This window comes from Cavia porcellus, unplaced genomic scaffold, assembly GCF_034190915.1.
Source record: "Cavia porcellus strain 051 isolate PalLab524CR breed Dunkin Hartley unplaced genomic scaffold, mCavPor4.1 scaffold_14, whole genome shotgun sequence".
Lineage (NCBI taxonomy): Eukaryota > Metazoa > Chordata > Mammalia > Rodentia > Caviidae > Cavia > Cavia porcellus.
The window spans coordinates 63,342,373-63,357,045 of record NW_026947497.1 but is presented as its reverse complement, the minus strand read 5'-3'; the positions used below and the strand labels follow the sequence as shown (position 1 = coordinate 63,357,045).

Below are 14,673 nucleotides of genomic sequence, written 5' to 3'. Positions count from 1 at the left end.
CTGTCTCTCAGTCAGAGACACCAGGTGTGATTAAAATATATGATGACTGCTGACATTTTAAAAAATGTATTACAAAGCCAGGAATGGTGGCGTACACCTGTAATCTCAGCACTCAGGAGGTTTAGGCAGGATTGTTGCAAGTTGGAGACCAGCCTGGGCTACAAAGTGAGCTCAAGGCCACCCTGAACTGCACAGCAAGACCCTGTCTCAAAACGACAAATAAATAAATAAATAAGAAAAATAAAAAAGAATTACAGTAAAAGACATTAATACCGCCTTACTGTGAACACCCTCGAGCTGTGGTCTTTGACCCTTTCTGAAGCAGCTCTAAGGCTTCTTTCATGGGTGTTTTACAAGCTGTTATCAAAAATACGGTGACAGCTAAGGCTGAGCACCATCCAAGGAAAGGCAGCTCAGGAAAACACCACGCCGGGTCCTTGTCCACCGTATTCACCGGATTTGGCACCGCGTGACTTCTGGCAGTTCCAAGTCAAAAGGACCAGGAAGAATCAATCTTTTTAACCAGTTCAAGACAGCGAGGCAGCCAGGTCAGCACAACTAAAGACACTGAGGACAGAGGACTCCGAGCTGCTACGGAGAGGCCACGATAGGCTGTGTGTTCCAAGCCAGGGGCGGATTCTGAGAAAGTTCCTGGACGGCGCCTCTGACTCTACTAAAATTTAAACCTTCACGGCACATTCGCCCGCCGTCCCGCTCAGACGCCGCGGGCACTGTGGCCACTCTGACCTTGCCGTTCCACTCAAGGTCAAGCACGGCTGAAACTCATGCCGTGCCCGGTCTGTACGGGTGCTCCCGGGAGGCGGTGTCCTGCTGTGCGGGCGGCTCGGCCCCACCTGCGATCCCGGCGGCTTCCTGGAGGCGGCTGGCCGGGCGGAGCTCCGTCCCCACACCCGCCTCGCCCTCCTGGCGCGCCGGAGCCCAGAGTTAAAGGCGGCGGCGGAGCGCGGGCACCGACCAACAGGCTCTGGGCCATGGAGAAGGCGCGGGCGCAATGGGGGAACCCGCTGCAGTTCGTGTTCGCCTGCATCTCCTACGCTGTGGGCCTGGGCAACGTGTGGCGCTTCCCCTACCTGTGCCAGATGTACGGTGGCGGTGAGTGCGCGGTGCGGGGGACTGGCCGGTGGGAGGGACGGCGACCCTAGTGGCCAGCTCGGTGGCGCAGGCTTCGGCCGCGGGGTGAACGGGTCCTGAGCCATTTTTCCTTTCTTTTCACTCCTTTCCTTTTTCTTTTCATTTTTTTAAAAGATTAGTTTGTAGAAAAAAAGAGTTGGGGGTTTGGAATCACAGAAGGAGAGAAAGGGGAGTTATTCTGCATGGTTTTTTTTAACAAATTTTCTTCAATTCATGGTCCCTGCAGCTGGGGACAGACAGACAGCAGCAAGGTCACAGCCAGGCTTTGCAGAGCTAAAGAACTATAGTGCAGCCCAGGCACCTTTGTGGGGGAGTGTGTGTGTGTAGGGAGAGACAGAGAGACAGTGAGAGAGGGAGAGACAGAGAGGGAAAGAGGGAGAGAAAGAGGAGGGGAGAGAGAGAGAGAGACAGAGAGAGAGAGAGAGAGAGAGAGAGAGAGAGAGAGAGAGAGAGAGATTGATTTTCAAGTCTCAGGGCTGAAAAGTTTCTCCGGCAGCTGACCCGTTTTGTGGAGCTCTATCCAAAGGGAATGTTGCTGTGATAAAGTAAAAACTAGAAGTGTATCAGGGATACCCCAAGCCCTGGGCTGGGGCCTGAGGCTCCATCTGGATATTTCTCCATATTGTTAGTGGAAAAGGAAAGTAGGGCTCCAAGCTGTATAAAATGGAGACAATATTTTAAGCAATTCTGTTTAAAAATATGCAGAGAAAGCCAGGTGTGGTGCCGCACACCTGTAATCTCAGCAGTGGAGAGGCTGAGGCAGGAGGATCACCATCCATTGGGCCAACGTGGGCTACTTATCAAGGACCTTGCTCAAAAAGCCAACATAAATAATAAAATAATAAAAATAAAAACATGCAGAGAAGAGAGAATGGGGAAACTGGATCTAAGCATTGACACGTGTTATCTTTGGGCACCTTCTGTTTGCCTGGCACCCTGTACACGCACTTACATCTCTCTTACTCACCATGGAGAACCATGAAAGATAGTGCAATGCGTTTATGAAAGTTAATCCTTTAAGAAGCCAGAGATTTAGCTCAGTGGTGTAAATGCCTGCCTGCCTGGGCGCAAGGTTGTGAGTTCGATTTCTGGTACTTAAAAAAATCCCTTAAGAAGACCAGGACCGACAGGGCCGGGGTATAGCTCAGTGGCAGAGTGCCTGCCTGGCAAGTGCAAGGTCCTGGGTTTGATTTCCAGTACCCACCCCCAAACAAAGAAGAAAAAGATCAAGACCTAAACATGGCTCCTTCCTCGTCACCACTGAGGCTTAGAACACCTTTGTGCACAAAAAGTTCATTCATAGAGTTTTTAAAAGTCCATCTGAATTCCTGCTTCCTCTTTTCAAGCTAAAGTGTGTGCACGTGTGCCACAGGGGTGTGAAAAGCGTATGCAGCTAGGGCTGCTGTTGGAGGTGATGTCCCTAGTGCTCTGGGCCTGGCATACCTGCCACAGCACCTGTGCTGGGGCCTCACTTCTCAACCCCCAGCTGCCAGGCCAGATGGCCCTCACAGTCATTTGATGATTTAGCATCTTGTGAATGGCAGTGCCATCACCTGAACTGTATACAGGTGAGCACAGGTGGGGCTGGGTGACTCTGGAGTCACAGACACCTCAGGGCCCTGGAAGAAGAAACAGTTGGGCAGGAGGAGTGTACAGACAGCTGGATGCTGCATAGGGTGGACAGGTGGCCGTAGCTGTGCAGATGGGGGACAAACAATGGGTCCTGGCACGTGTCAGCTGACCACTGGGCTCTTGCCCTGGAGTTCACCTGTCTCACCCCCACCCCAGCCGGGCAGGTCACACCCCCAGGCTGCACCTCCATGCACTGCCAGCACCCTTCCCCCGAAAACAAAGAATTGGTTTATAAACCACAAAAGATTTCCTTGAATCAAGTGAGCGGATTAGGGTTTGTGCTCCTTCCCTGCCTGGCAGGAGATGCGAGGAATGTTAATTCTGAAGTTTGCAATCCCAGGACAGGGACAGCTCCCCCTGCTGGGGCTACAGCCAGATGGGCAGCGGCGACTGTTGGGAAATTGCCTTTGGAACAGTTCGTGGTGGTCACTGAGGAATAAAGCAGGGTGGTTGAGATGCAGGACTTTTTCACTTACATCTGCTCTGTGTGGCACCAGAGGATGCTGGGCAGCAATGGATGTGCCATTTTCTTCTAGTGCCCTCAACTTGCTGATCCCAAATTGCTTAAAGCATTGCATCCTGCTTGGCACCCTCCAGAGCTCCTGCCCAGAGCAAGGACTGGCATTGCTAACAGTACCTGGTGCATGGGCCAGCTTCAGAGGACAGGTGGGTGGCCTACGTGCCACTGGGCCCTGGCATGGGGTGCTTGGTGCTTGCCTGGAGCAGGGCACAGGGCCTAATTCATCTTTTTTTTTTTTTTTTTTTTTTTGCCGATTACTTATAGTGGCAAGCTGGCTCCATCCCAGCACATGGGGTTGGGAAGCGGTGGGGACCACTGACTCTTCAGAGCTGGCCTTGTCCCCAGACAGGGTGGGAGGAGGTCCCCAAGGTGGAGCTGGGAGCATAGCTTCACCCATGTTGGGGGCAGCTCCCAGGATCACAGACTTTTATTACAAAAAAAGAATTTTCAAGATGCATCAACAGGAGAGGCAAAGGGGCCAAATTCGAAAGTACTGTGCACACTTAGGGAAGTTGAGTGTGAGCCTCAAAAGGGAGAGGGGCCTGGGGCTGGGGTTGTTTGTGGGGACTCGGGGTCCTGACATGGGTTATCTAGGATGTGACGGCGGAGTCACACAGGTGTTGGGAGACCCTGTCTCCCTGCAGTGGCTCCTTAAGGAGGGGTTGGGGAAGCAGAGCCCACAGCAAGAAGCGCTACTGTGTGGGCCCCCAGGAATCTTTCCTGGGAGGGAGACTAAGCTAGAATGACTTCTGTATCCTGAAGCTTCAGTTTTTCTTAAAAGGTCCAATTTTACTACTATGAGTTTCCTTGCTTCCTCATCTTTCTTCCTTCTCTTCTACCTCAGCCTGGGCACACACGTGTGCGCACACACACACACACACACACTGGAGTGAGGCTCTGGGGACAGATGGGGGTCACACTGTAGTGTGCACATGTGCAGTTGTGTGTGTAGCATGAAGAGGCAGGCCACAGCAGCTATCTCTGATGCCAAGGGCTTCTCCCAGGCACCTGAGTCAGGTCTCTGGTTCATGGTTCCAATGTGACCCTCACATGGTGGCTCCTGCTGGACATTAGCCCAGGTGAAGACACATTGCTGTGGCCCAGAGCAGCCAGGCTGTAGCTGAGGGCTGGGCAAGGCTGTGCTGAAACAACGTGAGAATGACCAGGGTGTGCAAGGGCAGGGCAGGCTCTGCACTTGACAACAAGTGACTGGCCGGGAACTCTGGGTAACTGCAGCCCTGGCCAGTGAGATGGCAGATGGTGCAGGGAGTCAGAGGGGCAAGACTGGTTTTCAAACTGATCACAAAACAAGTGTTTCTTTCACTGAGATATCTGCATCAAGCTAGTTTGCCTTGTTTTTTGCTGCTCATTATTTTATGTGCCACTTTGTGCCTCCTTCCCACACTCATGCCTGTTTTGATCACAGTTTGGTAAACCCACAGCCTAAGCCTAGCTAAATGAGAATATTAGGGTTGATCAAGAGTAACCTCCAAACCTTTCCATGTGTGCAGAATTAGGGTGCTTGGGGGTAGATGGGTCATGAGTGGCACTGTGCTCACCAGTGCATTAACCCAGAGTGCTGGTGGGAGGTCGGCCTGGTCAGAAGGAACAGTCACTGGGCACATAGCTTGGGAGGGTGCATCTCCCTCCCTGGCTTTTCCCATCTCTCTCTACTTCCTGGCCATGATATGAGCAGCTCTTCTCCACCTATACCCAGGCCCTTCCACTGCACCATTTCTGCCTTAGAACCAACCAACTGTGGCCTAAACTGTGAGCCAAAGTAAATCTCCTTTAGTTTGGGGGTGCTGGGCCTTGTGTCTCAAAAGTGAGAAAAGTGAGTAAGACAAAGAACAGAAACACATCACTGGAGAGCTTCTTTGAAAGAGGGGATGATGAGACAGAGATTCTAAAACTGCTAATGAAAGAAACAAAGAAAGAAAGAAAGAAAGAAAGAAAGAAAGAAAGAAAGAAAGAAAGAAAGAAAGAAAGAAAGAAACAAAGAAACAAAGAAACAAAGAAAGAAAGAAAGAAAGCTGCATTTAAAAGAAAATACTGGGTCTTACTTAAATTACAGGTTCACTGCAACAGGTGATTCATATTTTGCATATTCATATTATACATAATACATGGTACCTGCCATCCAATGAAGACATGAAACCTTCAAAACTCAACACAGACACCAAGCCCCATATTAAAAGGTGAGCCTTTGGAATTTTTAAGACAAGAAATGAGGACATGAAGGACAGATGTAATTACTGTAGGCCACCGCTCCATCACATATCTGCACTGACAGCATCATTCCTAGCGTCTAAACACACTGCTGGAGCAAAGACAACCCTTACTCTGGGTGAAGAGCTGGGCCCACCTGCTGCTGCAGACATTCATCATGACTCTCGGGAAGCTGCAGTTAAAAAGGTGGCACATATTCCTCTTCCAACTAGCACTGTAACTAGACAAACTGAGGAGTAACAGAGAGACTGAAGCAATTGCTGGAGAGGATTAATGAGTCACATTGGTGCATAATGATGTTGATGACAGTGCGTGTTTTGTGCAATATCTTGTACACAAGGATGTGCATGAGGATAAGTTATATGCACTTTTGTTGTCAACAACACTGCTGCACAGCTTTTTGGGTCTTTGGATCACTCCATGCCAGGTGACCTGAACCTGTCAGCTGGTGCTGGTATTTGCAGTGGCTACCAGGAATGGAGGCTTCCTGGTTTTACCACTTAGGTCAAAGAGGTTGCATTTGCACATGGGTCTGTACACTGAAATCCATAGAGAAATGCTGGCTAGCTGGAAAATGTCCCCTGAACTTAGCAATGGTGTGCAGGATATGATTTAAATTATCAAATTCATTAAAGCACAGGCCCTTAACACATATCTCTTAGTGCACTCCTGTGAAAAGACAGACGCTGAGCATACACATCTCTAACACACAGAAGGGAGACAGCTTCCTAAAGATAGATCACTGGGCAGATTTTGAGTTATATAAGCCACTTGAGATAGTTCTTTCAGGTACCATTCCCTATTGGCAGCACACTTCAGTGACACAGAATGGGTTGCAAAACTTGCTTAGCTTGTGAAATATTGAATGTGCTTAACAAATTCAGTCTGGCAGTACAGGGCAAAATGACAGCTGTGTTCAGATCAGCAGATGAAGTGGCTGCATTCAAAGCTAACTGGAATTCTGAGGGTGATGAGTGAACACTGGACTTTTTGACATGTTTTAAATATTAGCAGAGATTTTTGAAGCAACTGAGCCAGGGCCTTCACCCTCCTAGTTAGTGTACAACCACCTATATCAGCTTCCAAGAGAGTTCGATCATTACTTCCCACCACAAAAGACACCCACACTGGGAAGGGATGGATCTGAAACTCATCTGTGAAAAAGCAGGTGGACTGACTTTGCCCATGAGAGAACAGGATCAGTGGCTTGAGACTGCAAATGGCAGTGGCCTTAAAACTATGTTTAAGAAAGCTGGGTACAGCGGTGCAGACTTATACTCCCAGGATTCGGGAGGCTGGAGCAGGAGGATCACAATGAGTTTGAGGCCAGCCTCAGCTACAAAGTGGGTACAAGGCCAGCTTGAACCATAAAATGAAACCCTGTCTCAAAAAAGATCAAAAGATCAAAAAAAGAAGTATGTTTGAGAAAACTTATTTCTGTATATTGTGGATTAAAGTCAAAGCAGAATATCTTGAAGTTACCACAAAAGCACTGCAAACATTGCTTTCCTTCCCACCACCTAGTTTGTAAAGCAGGGTTCCCTTGACACCCAAACAAGATCAGGGACGAGACAACCTAAGCAGCACACTTTAGATGTCACTGTCTCCCACCACCCTCAGCTAAGACCATCTACTGCAGGGAAATGCGTACAGGGCTCCCACTGATCCTGCATTATGGTGAGAGAGTTATATAATTATTTCATTATACATTACAGTGTAGTAATAGAAATGAAGTACTCAGAAAGTGTAAGAAGCCTGAAACATCCCCAGAACCACCTGCCAGCCCCATCTAAACCTGTTCTTGGTATCAAAAATGTCAGGGACCACTAGCTTAAATGTATAGTGTTTTTGAGATTTATCTACATTGTTGGGATCCTGATAGTTTGCTCTTTCTTACTGGCTAAGCAGCATTCCATTGTATCAATATACCATGATCTGTCTATTTATTTACTCACATGAACACAGCCACTATAAAAGATGCATATAAAACTTTGTGTGACATCAGTTTTCTTTTCTTCATATAAATGCCTAGGAATAGTGCTGCTGGATCACACAATAAATGTATGCTTACCTTCATAAGAAATCACCAAACAGCTGGTCCAAAAGATTGTTCCATTTTATATTCCCACCAGCAATCTATGGGACTTTCTCCAAATCCTCACCAGCACCTGACATTGACAGCACTTGGAAAATCCAGCCATTCTGATGCGTGTGTGGCATCTCACTGTGGTCTGTCTTTGCATTTTCCTAATGAACACCTGGTGTGCTTAAATGCCAGTCACAGTTACTGCTGTGGCTCAAGCATGTCTCCCAAAGCTCATAAACTGGAAACTTAACCCACAAGGCAATTTCACCCTGCGCTCAGAGATGCGTATTAGTCAGTGTTTCATGGCTGTCTCAAATACCTGAGAATAACTTTGAGGAGGAAAGTTTCTTTGGAGCTCTCTGAGAGTTTGATCCATAGCCAGCTGGCTCCACTGTGCGCAGTTATGTCTGTGGCAGCATGAAAATACCATGGCAGACGGTGGTGGTGGGGAAGAGCTGCTCCCCTCCTGGCAGCCTGGAAGGAGAGAGAAAGAGACAGCCAGAGAGGCTGTGCCATTGGGCCTCCTACTTCCTACTTTTGCTCCATCTGGGACCTACACGACTACACGGTGGCACCTCTGTTCAGGGTGGGCTTCCCCACCTCAGCGTGCTGTCCCTCATGCGCATTTTCTCTGGAAACACCCTCAAAACACATCCGGAAATGTTCTTTACCAACTCCCCAGGGATTTCCCGATCCAGCCAACATGACAATCAAGATTGACAATCTCAGGGTGACTAGGTGGTGAAGCCTCTGCTTGCATGGCAGGGTAAGCACCATCATCACAGGAGTGGGTTTGTGTTAAAACACAGCCCAGCCCTGTCTTGCCCCCTCGTACCCTTTCTCACATGTGTACCTCACATATTGGTCGTGCCGGACCCACCTCAAAAAGAACCCAAGCTGTTGGCTTCAGAGCCCTGATGGGAGAGCACAGATGATCTGGCCAAAGACATCCAAGACACAGCATAAATGGTCCAAGATGTGTTAACTGTCTGCATGACACTTTGTACATTTTTTGAATGAGAATTTGTTCTCTTACTACCGAGTTTTGAGAATTCTCTATATATACCTGACATGATTGTTTTCACACATATATGGTTTGCAAACATGTTCCCTTAGTTTGTAGTTTGCATTTTTGTTCCCTGAGCAGAAGGGATAAGGACCTATTTGTCAACTTTCTATGCTATGTTATCTAAAAGAACTTAGGCATGCCTAACCCAAGGTCACAAAGACTCTTCTGTTCTTGAGATTCTACAGTTATATACACCAGTTTGTAATTCCCTTCTGGATTTTTGTTTATATAAAACACATGAAACATGAGTTGAGGTGTGTTTTCTGCACGAGGATGTTCAATTCTCATTTATTGACAAAATCATTTCAGAGCACACTTCCCTAAATTGGGTGCTCACTGAGGGTGGGAGAAGGGACTAAAGGCCTGCACTCCACCTGGGCCCGAGGCCTGTGTCTCTATCTGGCCTAGGCAGCTGGCCGGAGGGCAGGCCCTGCCACTGAGCCGAGGTGGCCTCAGCCTCCCTGGGAGCAGTCCCCAGTGACACTGGTGAAAGTGAGATCTTCCTTTGACCTCTCAGGCTGGGGTGCTACTCCATGTGGGCTGTGGGAACATAGCCACCAAGCCCAGGGATTTCAAAGGAGGGAGCTATGGACAGTCTCAGCCTCCTTCACCACCCAGCTGGTGAGGCGCCAACACAAGTGGATACAGACCAGGAAGGGGTGAGGCCAGGAGAGACCCTAGCAGAGTCCTAGAGAGAAAAGGCTAGTGCAAAGGCCCCATTTGGGCACAGGAGGAGCCAGGCAGTCCTGGGCTGGGGTGTGGACCTTGCTCTCCCTGCCCATCACCCCTGCCACTCCCTCCTTGGGCTGTGTCCCAGGCTTTCTACTTCTGGGATCCGTCACCCCAGGGATAACTAAGCAAGTGGGCCAGGCTGTGTCCACGGTTTGAGACAGGGCAGGAAATGGGCCCAGACTGGATGCCCACCATCGTGAGATGCACAATGGCCTGCTCTCGGGGTGACTCTCTGTAGCTGCTCGGAGTGACGCACAGGTTCCTGGGTGGCCCAGAGCATGGCCGTAAGCCCTACTGGTACAGCCCATTGTACATGCACTGTGGAGGCAGCGTGTGTGACTGAGCAGTGCTCCTGTAAGGACAGATGTTGCCTTGTTTACCTTCACACCTGAGGAGTCAGCTGGTGCTGGACTCACCTAATCCCTGCAGTGGTAGCCTCAGCTTTCTCTTCCCCAGAGGCCCCACCCTCCTCTCTCACTGGCCCTTGCCCAGTTTCTTGCCTTGGCTACAGCCAGTGCTTAGTAAATGGTGTTTCAGACACTGCCTTACCTGGGCACTGTGAGGGCTGTACAAGACCTCAAGGGAGGAGAAAGAGGAGGAGCTCCAAATATGCAGGGACTCAGTGGTCCTGGCCCTGAGGACACAGGAGATGCAATGGGGGCTCTGGTAGAGGACCAGCCAGCAGAGGCCTTGAGGAGGGCACTCCAGGGAAGCAAGGCAGGGGCTGTTTGCCTCTTGGGCTAGGAGTATTGAACATTTTTATAACTGACAAGTCGGTGTGTTATTCATGGATGAGTGGATGCATGGATGGAATGAATGAATGGATGGACACATAGATGGGTGGGTTTTTCAATATGGATGGATGCTTTGTGGATGGGTGCATGGATTCATAGATGATGGTTGGTTTAGCAGACGGTGGATGACTGGATGGATGGGTAGATAAAGGAATGGGTAGACTGATAGATGCATAGATGGCTGGCTGGATGGTCATTAGACAGCGAAATGACAGAGGGATGGATGTGTGGATAGGTGGAAGACTTACAGACAGAAGAATGGAGTCAGACAGGAAAATGGATGAGTAGGAGGTAGAAGGCAGAGTGAACAAGGGGAAAGGCAGGCTGATGCAAGGGAGTTTGCAGAGGGGAGTGGGTGGCCCTAAGTGGCCCGTCTAACACTGCTGGCCTGACCTCAGCTCTGGATGCTCACAGGTAGCTTCCTGGTCCCCTACCTCATCATGCTCATTGTGGAAGGAATGCCACTCTTGTACTTGGAGCTGGCAGTGGGGCAGCGCATGCGGCAGGGCAGCATTGGTGCCTGGAGGACCATCAGTCCCTACCTTGGAGGTGTTGGTATGTGGGCTTCCCCCATTCCCTCCCACACAGAGACATACTGTCCCCTAGGTGGCATGGGGTAGGTATGAGGCTCTAGAACAAGCACAGGATCCCAGAGTAAGCAGTGACTGAGTGAACTGATGGCCCAGGGGGAGCCACCAGCAAACCTGGCTGAGAAGGGGTGGGACCCTGACCCACAGGGCAGCCCCTGGGCACTGATATACCTGACTTCTCTTCTCTGGGCCTCAGCTTTGGAATTTGTGGAAGAGAAATTGCTGCCCAGCTGTCCTGTAGCTTGCTGATGCCAGTGGCATAGTCTTCCACCATGGCCTATTGCAGACTTGCAAGCTGCTCCATATGTGGAATGGGAAGGGTAGGGAGTACTCTAGTGAGCCAATGTGGGCTCCCTAGACCCCCAGAGCACCCTGGTGGCCGACTCTACATGGGATCCATACAGGTCTTACCATGTCTCTATTCCTAACTCCCCCTCACCCTAGCCTAAAACCACTGGACAGAGTTAGTCCCTGAAACCCAAACATGGTTGAGCTGGAGTGAGCAACTGTCTTACTGGGTACATGAGTGATATGTGGCAGTGGCAAAGTGCTTCTCCCAGAATTCTGAGTCCTAACTCTGCTACTCACTAGCTGGGTAGGCTTGGGCCAGCTCTGTGCCTCAGTGGTTTCCTCTGTGACATGGGAACAATACTGTATGAAGACCATGTGCATGTGTCGTACTTAGCATAGGACCTGGCACTTCATCTCAAAAGATGTCACCAGTCTCATCCCAAAAGAGAAGAGAAAGGTTGGGGAAAGAAACACCTTCATGAAAAGGTCACAGTTGCCTGTGGAGGGAGGTTTCCTGTCCCATAAATACTCACTGAAGGTGGTGGGCCACCCACATATGGCTCCCATCACTGCCCTCTGCTTCCCCCCAGGTGTGGCCAGCGTGGTGGTGTCCTTTTTCCTGGCCATATACTACAACATCATCAATGCCTGGGGCTTCTGGTACTTCTTCAACTCTTTCCAGGTGAGACAGAGGGCATCAGGGAATAAATGCAGGGCCTCTGCCTGAGAACAGGAGGAGGCAGCTTCAGGGGGAGCCATCAAGTGGCACGAGGGACAAGGGAAAGCCAAGAACCCCATATCAAGTGGATCCAAGGTTGCTCATGCTGCAAGCCAGGGTGCAGAGTGTATGTGCTTGTACACACATTTAGAGAGAGATGGTCCACAGCTTTCATAAGCTGAGATCCTCAAAATATTAGAATGATCTCTTAATGGGTCCAGGAACAAATCCATGGCAAGAACTGGTAAGAGTGATTTCCATATCCCAGCAGTACTGTAGGGCTGTTCCTCCTCCTCTCCTCTCCCCTTCTACCCCTTCCTGCTATGGCCACTTATCCTTCCCAGTTTCAGACTCCAGATTAAGCCTCTCCTTTTCCTAACAAACCCCAGATTTCTCCCAGAAGAACAACTATCACCCTTTAACAACGCAGGGGCTGTTCTCCAACACAAAATTCTGTGTAGGATCTTTCTGTTTCTCCCTAGAGTTCAGTGATCCTCAAGCTTTTTGCCTGAGAAATGGTCTCATGGAGACATTTTTTCAATGGACTGGGGTGGAAGGGATTTTTAAAAGTTTTTTTAAATTAGTATATATTTGTGATAGATAATGAGTCCTTTCCCCAGTGTTAAAGTCACAGCCTCAGGCCTACTTCAGGTCATTGGGCACTAGGTTCTCACAAAAAGTTCTCAGCCTAGATTCCTCACCTTTGAAGTTCACAGTGAGCTTTGCGCTACTATGGGAACCCCTTTCCTTATGATCTGACAGGAGGTAAAGCTCAGGCCTAACTCCAGTGCTGGGGAGCAGCTGTAAATACAAATAAGGTTTTACCCACCCTCCATTCACCTCTTTGCCTTAAAAAAGGTTATAAAAAGTTCTTCCTGTTTCTTCTTTAGATTTTAGAGTGATGGGTGGTACAAATGGGTCTATGATCCATTTTCAGATTTTTTAGTAACACATGAAATATGTTTTCTGGTGCAATTTTCTGCATGTGTATATTTGATTCTTTTACTGCATTTGTTGATGAAATAATATCCTAGCACACTCACCTGAGCTGCATGTTCACTGAACATTTCGAGGGTGACAAGAATTACTGTTGAACAGGAGTAAAAGGCTCTCACTGCCACCCTAGCACCTGGCCCCAACCTTCTTTTAGAAACAAGTCTACTACTCTGACTCTTAAGCCTGAGGGCTGCTTCCCTCCTCTGTGCAGAGCTGCCATGTATGGTTGGGGAGGTTGTGTATGGCACAGTGGCACTCCCAAAAGAGCTACAGGCATTATAGATTTGTGCACTTAGGAAGACAAAATTTCAAAGGTAGAAGCAATGTGTCTTATCTAACAAAGTCAGGAAGATTTGCCCGTTTTCTAAATAAAGTGCATTTAAATGGGGGCAGCTGTTTCTAATATTTCTTGGAAATGTGGGCATTAGGGATGTGGGCATCAAGGATTCCAAAAAATTATTTGAATACTCATTTCCTTCTGTCCTTCATAAGTTCATGACATGGAGGGGGTCAGAGTTCTCTGCCATCACTCATTTTAGCCTTTAACTCCCAACACAGTTCAGGCTTCCCCAAACCACCTGCAGGATGGCAACAAGAGTAGAGCTCTGCATAATCACAATGAAACACTGGACACAGTGAACTCCCATAGACCAAAGTGTTACTCAGTTAGTAGTTTGGAAGGTTCACTGGATGAAGCAGATTGGCCCATTGGTTTGGCCTCTAGTGAGGGACACAGAGGACAGCAGGTCACCACGCAAGCAGGTGCAGCCACAGATGTGTCATCTCTCACAGGAGACAGGGTCCCACCAGTTACAAAGGGCATACACCCCAACTGACCCTCTCACTAGGCCCTGCCACTAAACACTACCCAGCAATACCTGCTATGGCAAGGCCACCGCACACAGACTCCACCCCAAAACCACACTGTGCACCCCTGCGGCTCCTCTGAGTCCCCTAGAGGCATGCACTCCTCATGCCACAGGAGCTCCAGCCGCTGCCCTTGAGACCAGTATCCTCCTCCTGCCCTCATCCCCCCGACCCTAGCCTCCCTCTCACCCCTCTGCACAACCTGCAGGACCCCCTGCCGTGGTCTGTCTGCCCCCTGAATGGAAACCGCACAGGCTACGACGAGGAGTGTGAGAAGGCCTCGTCCACACAGTACTTCTGGTACCGGAAGACCCTCAACATCTCGCCGTCCATCCAGGAGAGCGGGACTGTGCAGTGGGAGCCGGCGCTGTGCCTGGTCCTGGCCTGGACGATGGTGTACCTGTGCATCCTGCGGGGCCCCGAGACCACGGGCAAGGTGGGCAGGCGGGGAGGGCAGCGGGAGCAGCACTGCTGTCCCCCTTGGGCAGCACCAGGCAGCACTCCACGGCGCCGGGTGTAATTCCCAGAAGAAGGTGCCTGGTTTAACACATCTCAGTCAATTTCAATCCCTTTGTACCCCTTCTCTTTCAGCCATCAATCCATTTGGTTCTTGGCTTTTCCTTGTTGAGTTTTAATGACTGCTTCCATAACATTGCTTGTTATTGATCTGTTCAGATTTTTTATATCTTCCTGGCTCAACAGAGGTGGGTCAGAGGTGTCTAGGAATTATGTTATTCAATTTGTTACAATATAAACTTTGAACATAATTTGGGTGATCTTCTGGAATTGTGGTGTATGCCATAATTTTTTACTTCTAAGTTTATAAACTTGGGTCTTTTCTCTTTTGATAAGTTTGGCTAAGAGCTTACTGACTTCAAGAAGCAGCTGATCTGTATTTTTTAAAATTTCATTAATTTCTTCTCTGGTCTTTATAATTTCTTCCTTCTACTAGTTTTAGGTTTGGCTTGCTCTTGCTTTTCTAGGAGCTTGAGATGCA

General features: G+C 49.2%; 1 protein-coding gene across 1 annotated transcript in view; it reads left to right on the top strand.

The window, feature by feature from the left end:
• Positions 1 to 492: 492 nt before the first annotated feature.
• The window catches only part of LOC100714792 (sodium- and chloride-dependent transporter XTRP3A), a 30,645-nt gene continuing 16,464 nt past the window's right edge, over positions 493 to 14,673 (top strand). The window contains exons 1-4 of the mRNA XM_003477021.5: positions 493 to 1,113; positions 10,629 to 10,769; positions 11,686 to 11,777; positions 13,885 to 14,112. Coding sequence (XP_003477069.2) covers positions 786 to 1,113; positions 10,629 to 10,769; positions 11,686 to 11,777; positions 13,885 to 14,112 — 789 coding nt within the window. The 5' untranslated portion in view covers positions 493 to 785. The remainder of the gene's footprint in view (positions 1,114 to 10,628; positions 10,770 to 11,685; positions 11,778 to 13,884; positions 14,113 to 14,673) is intronic.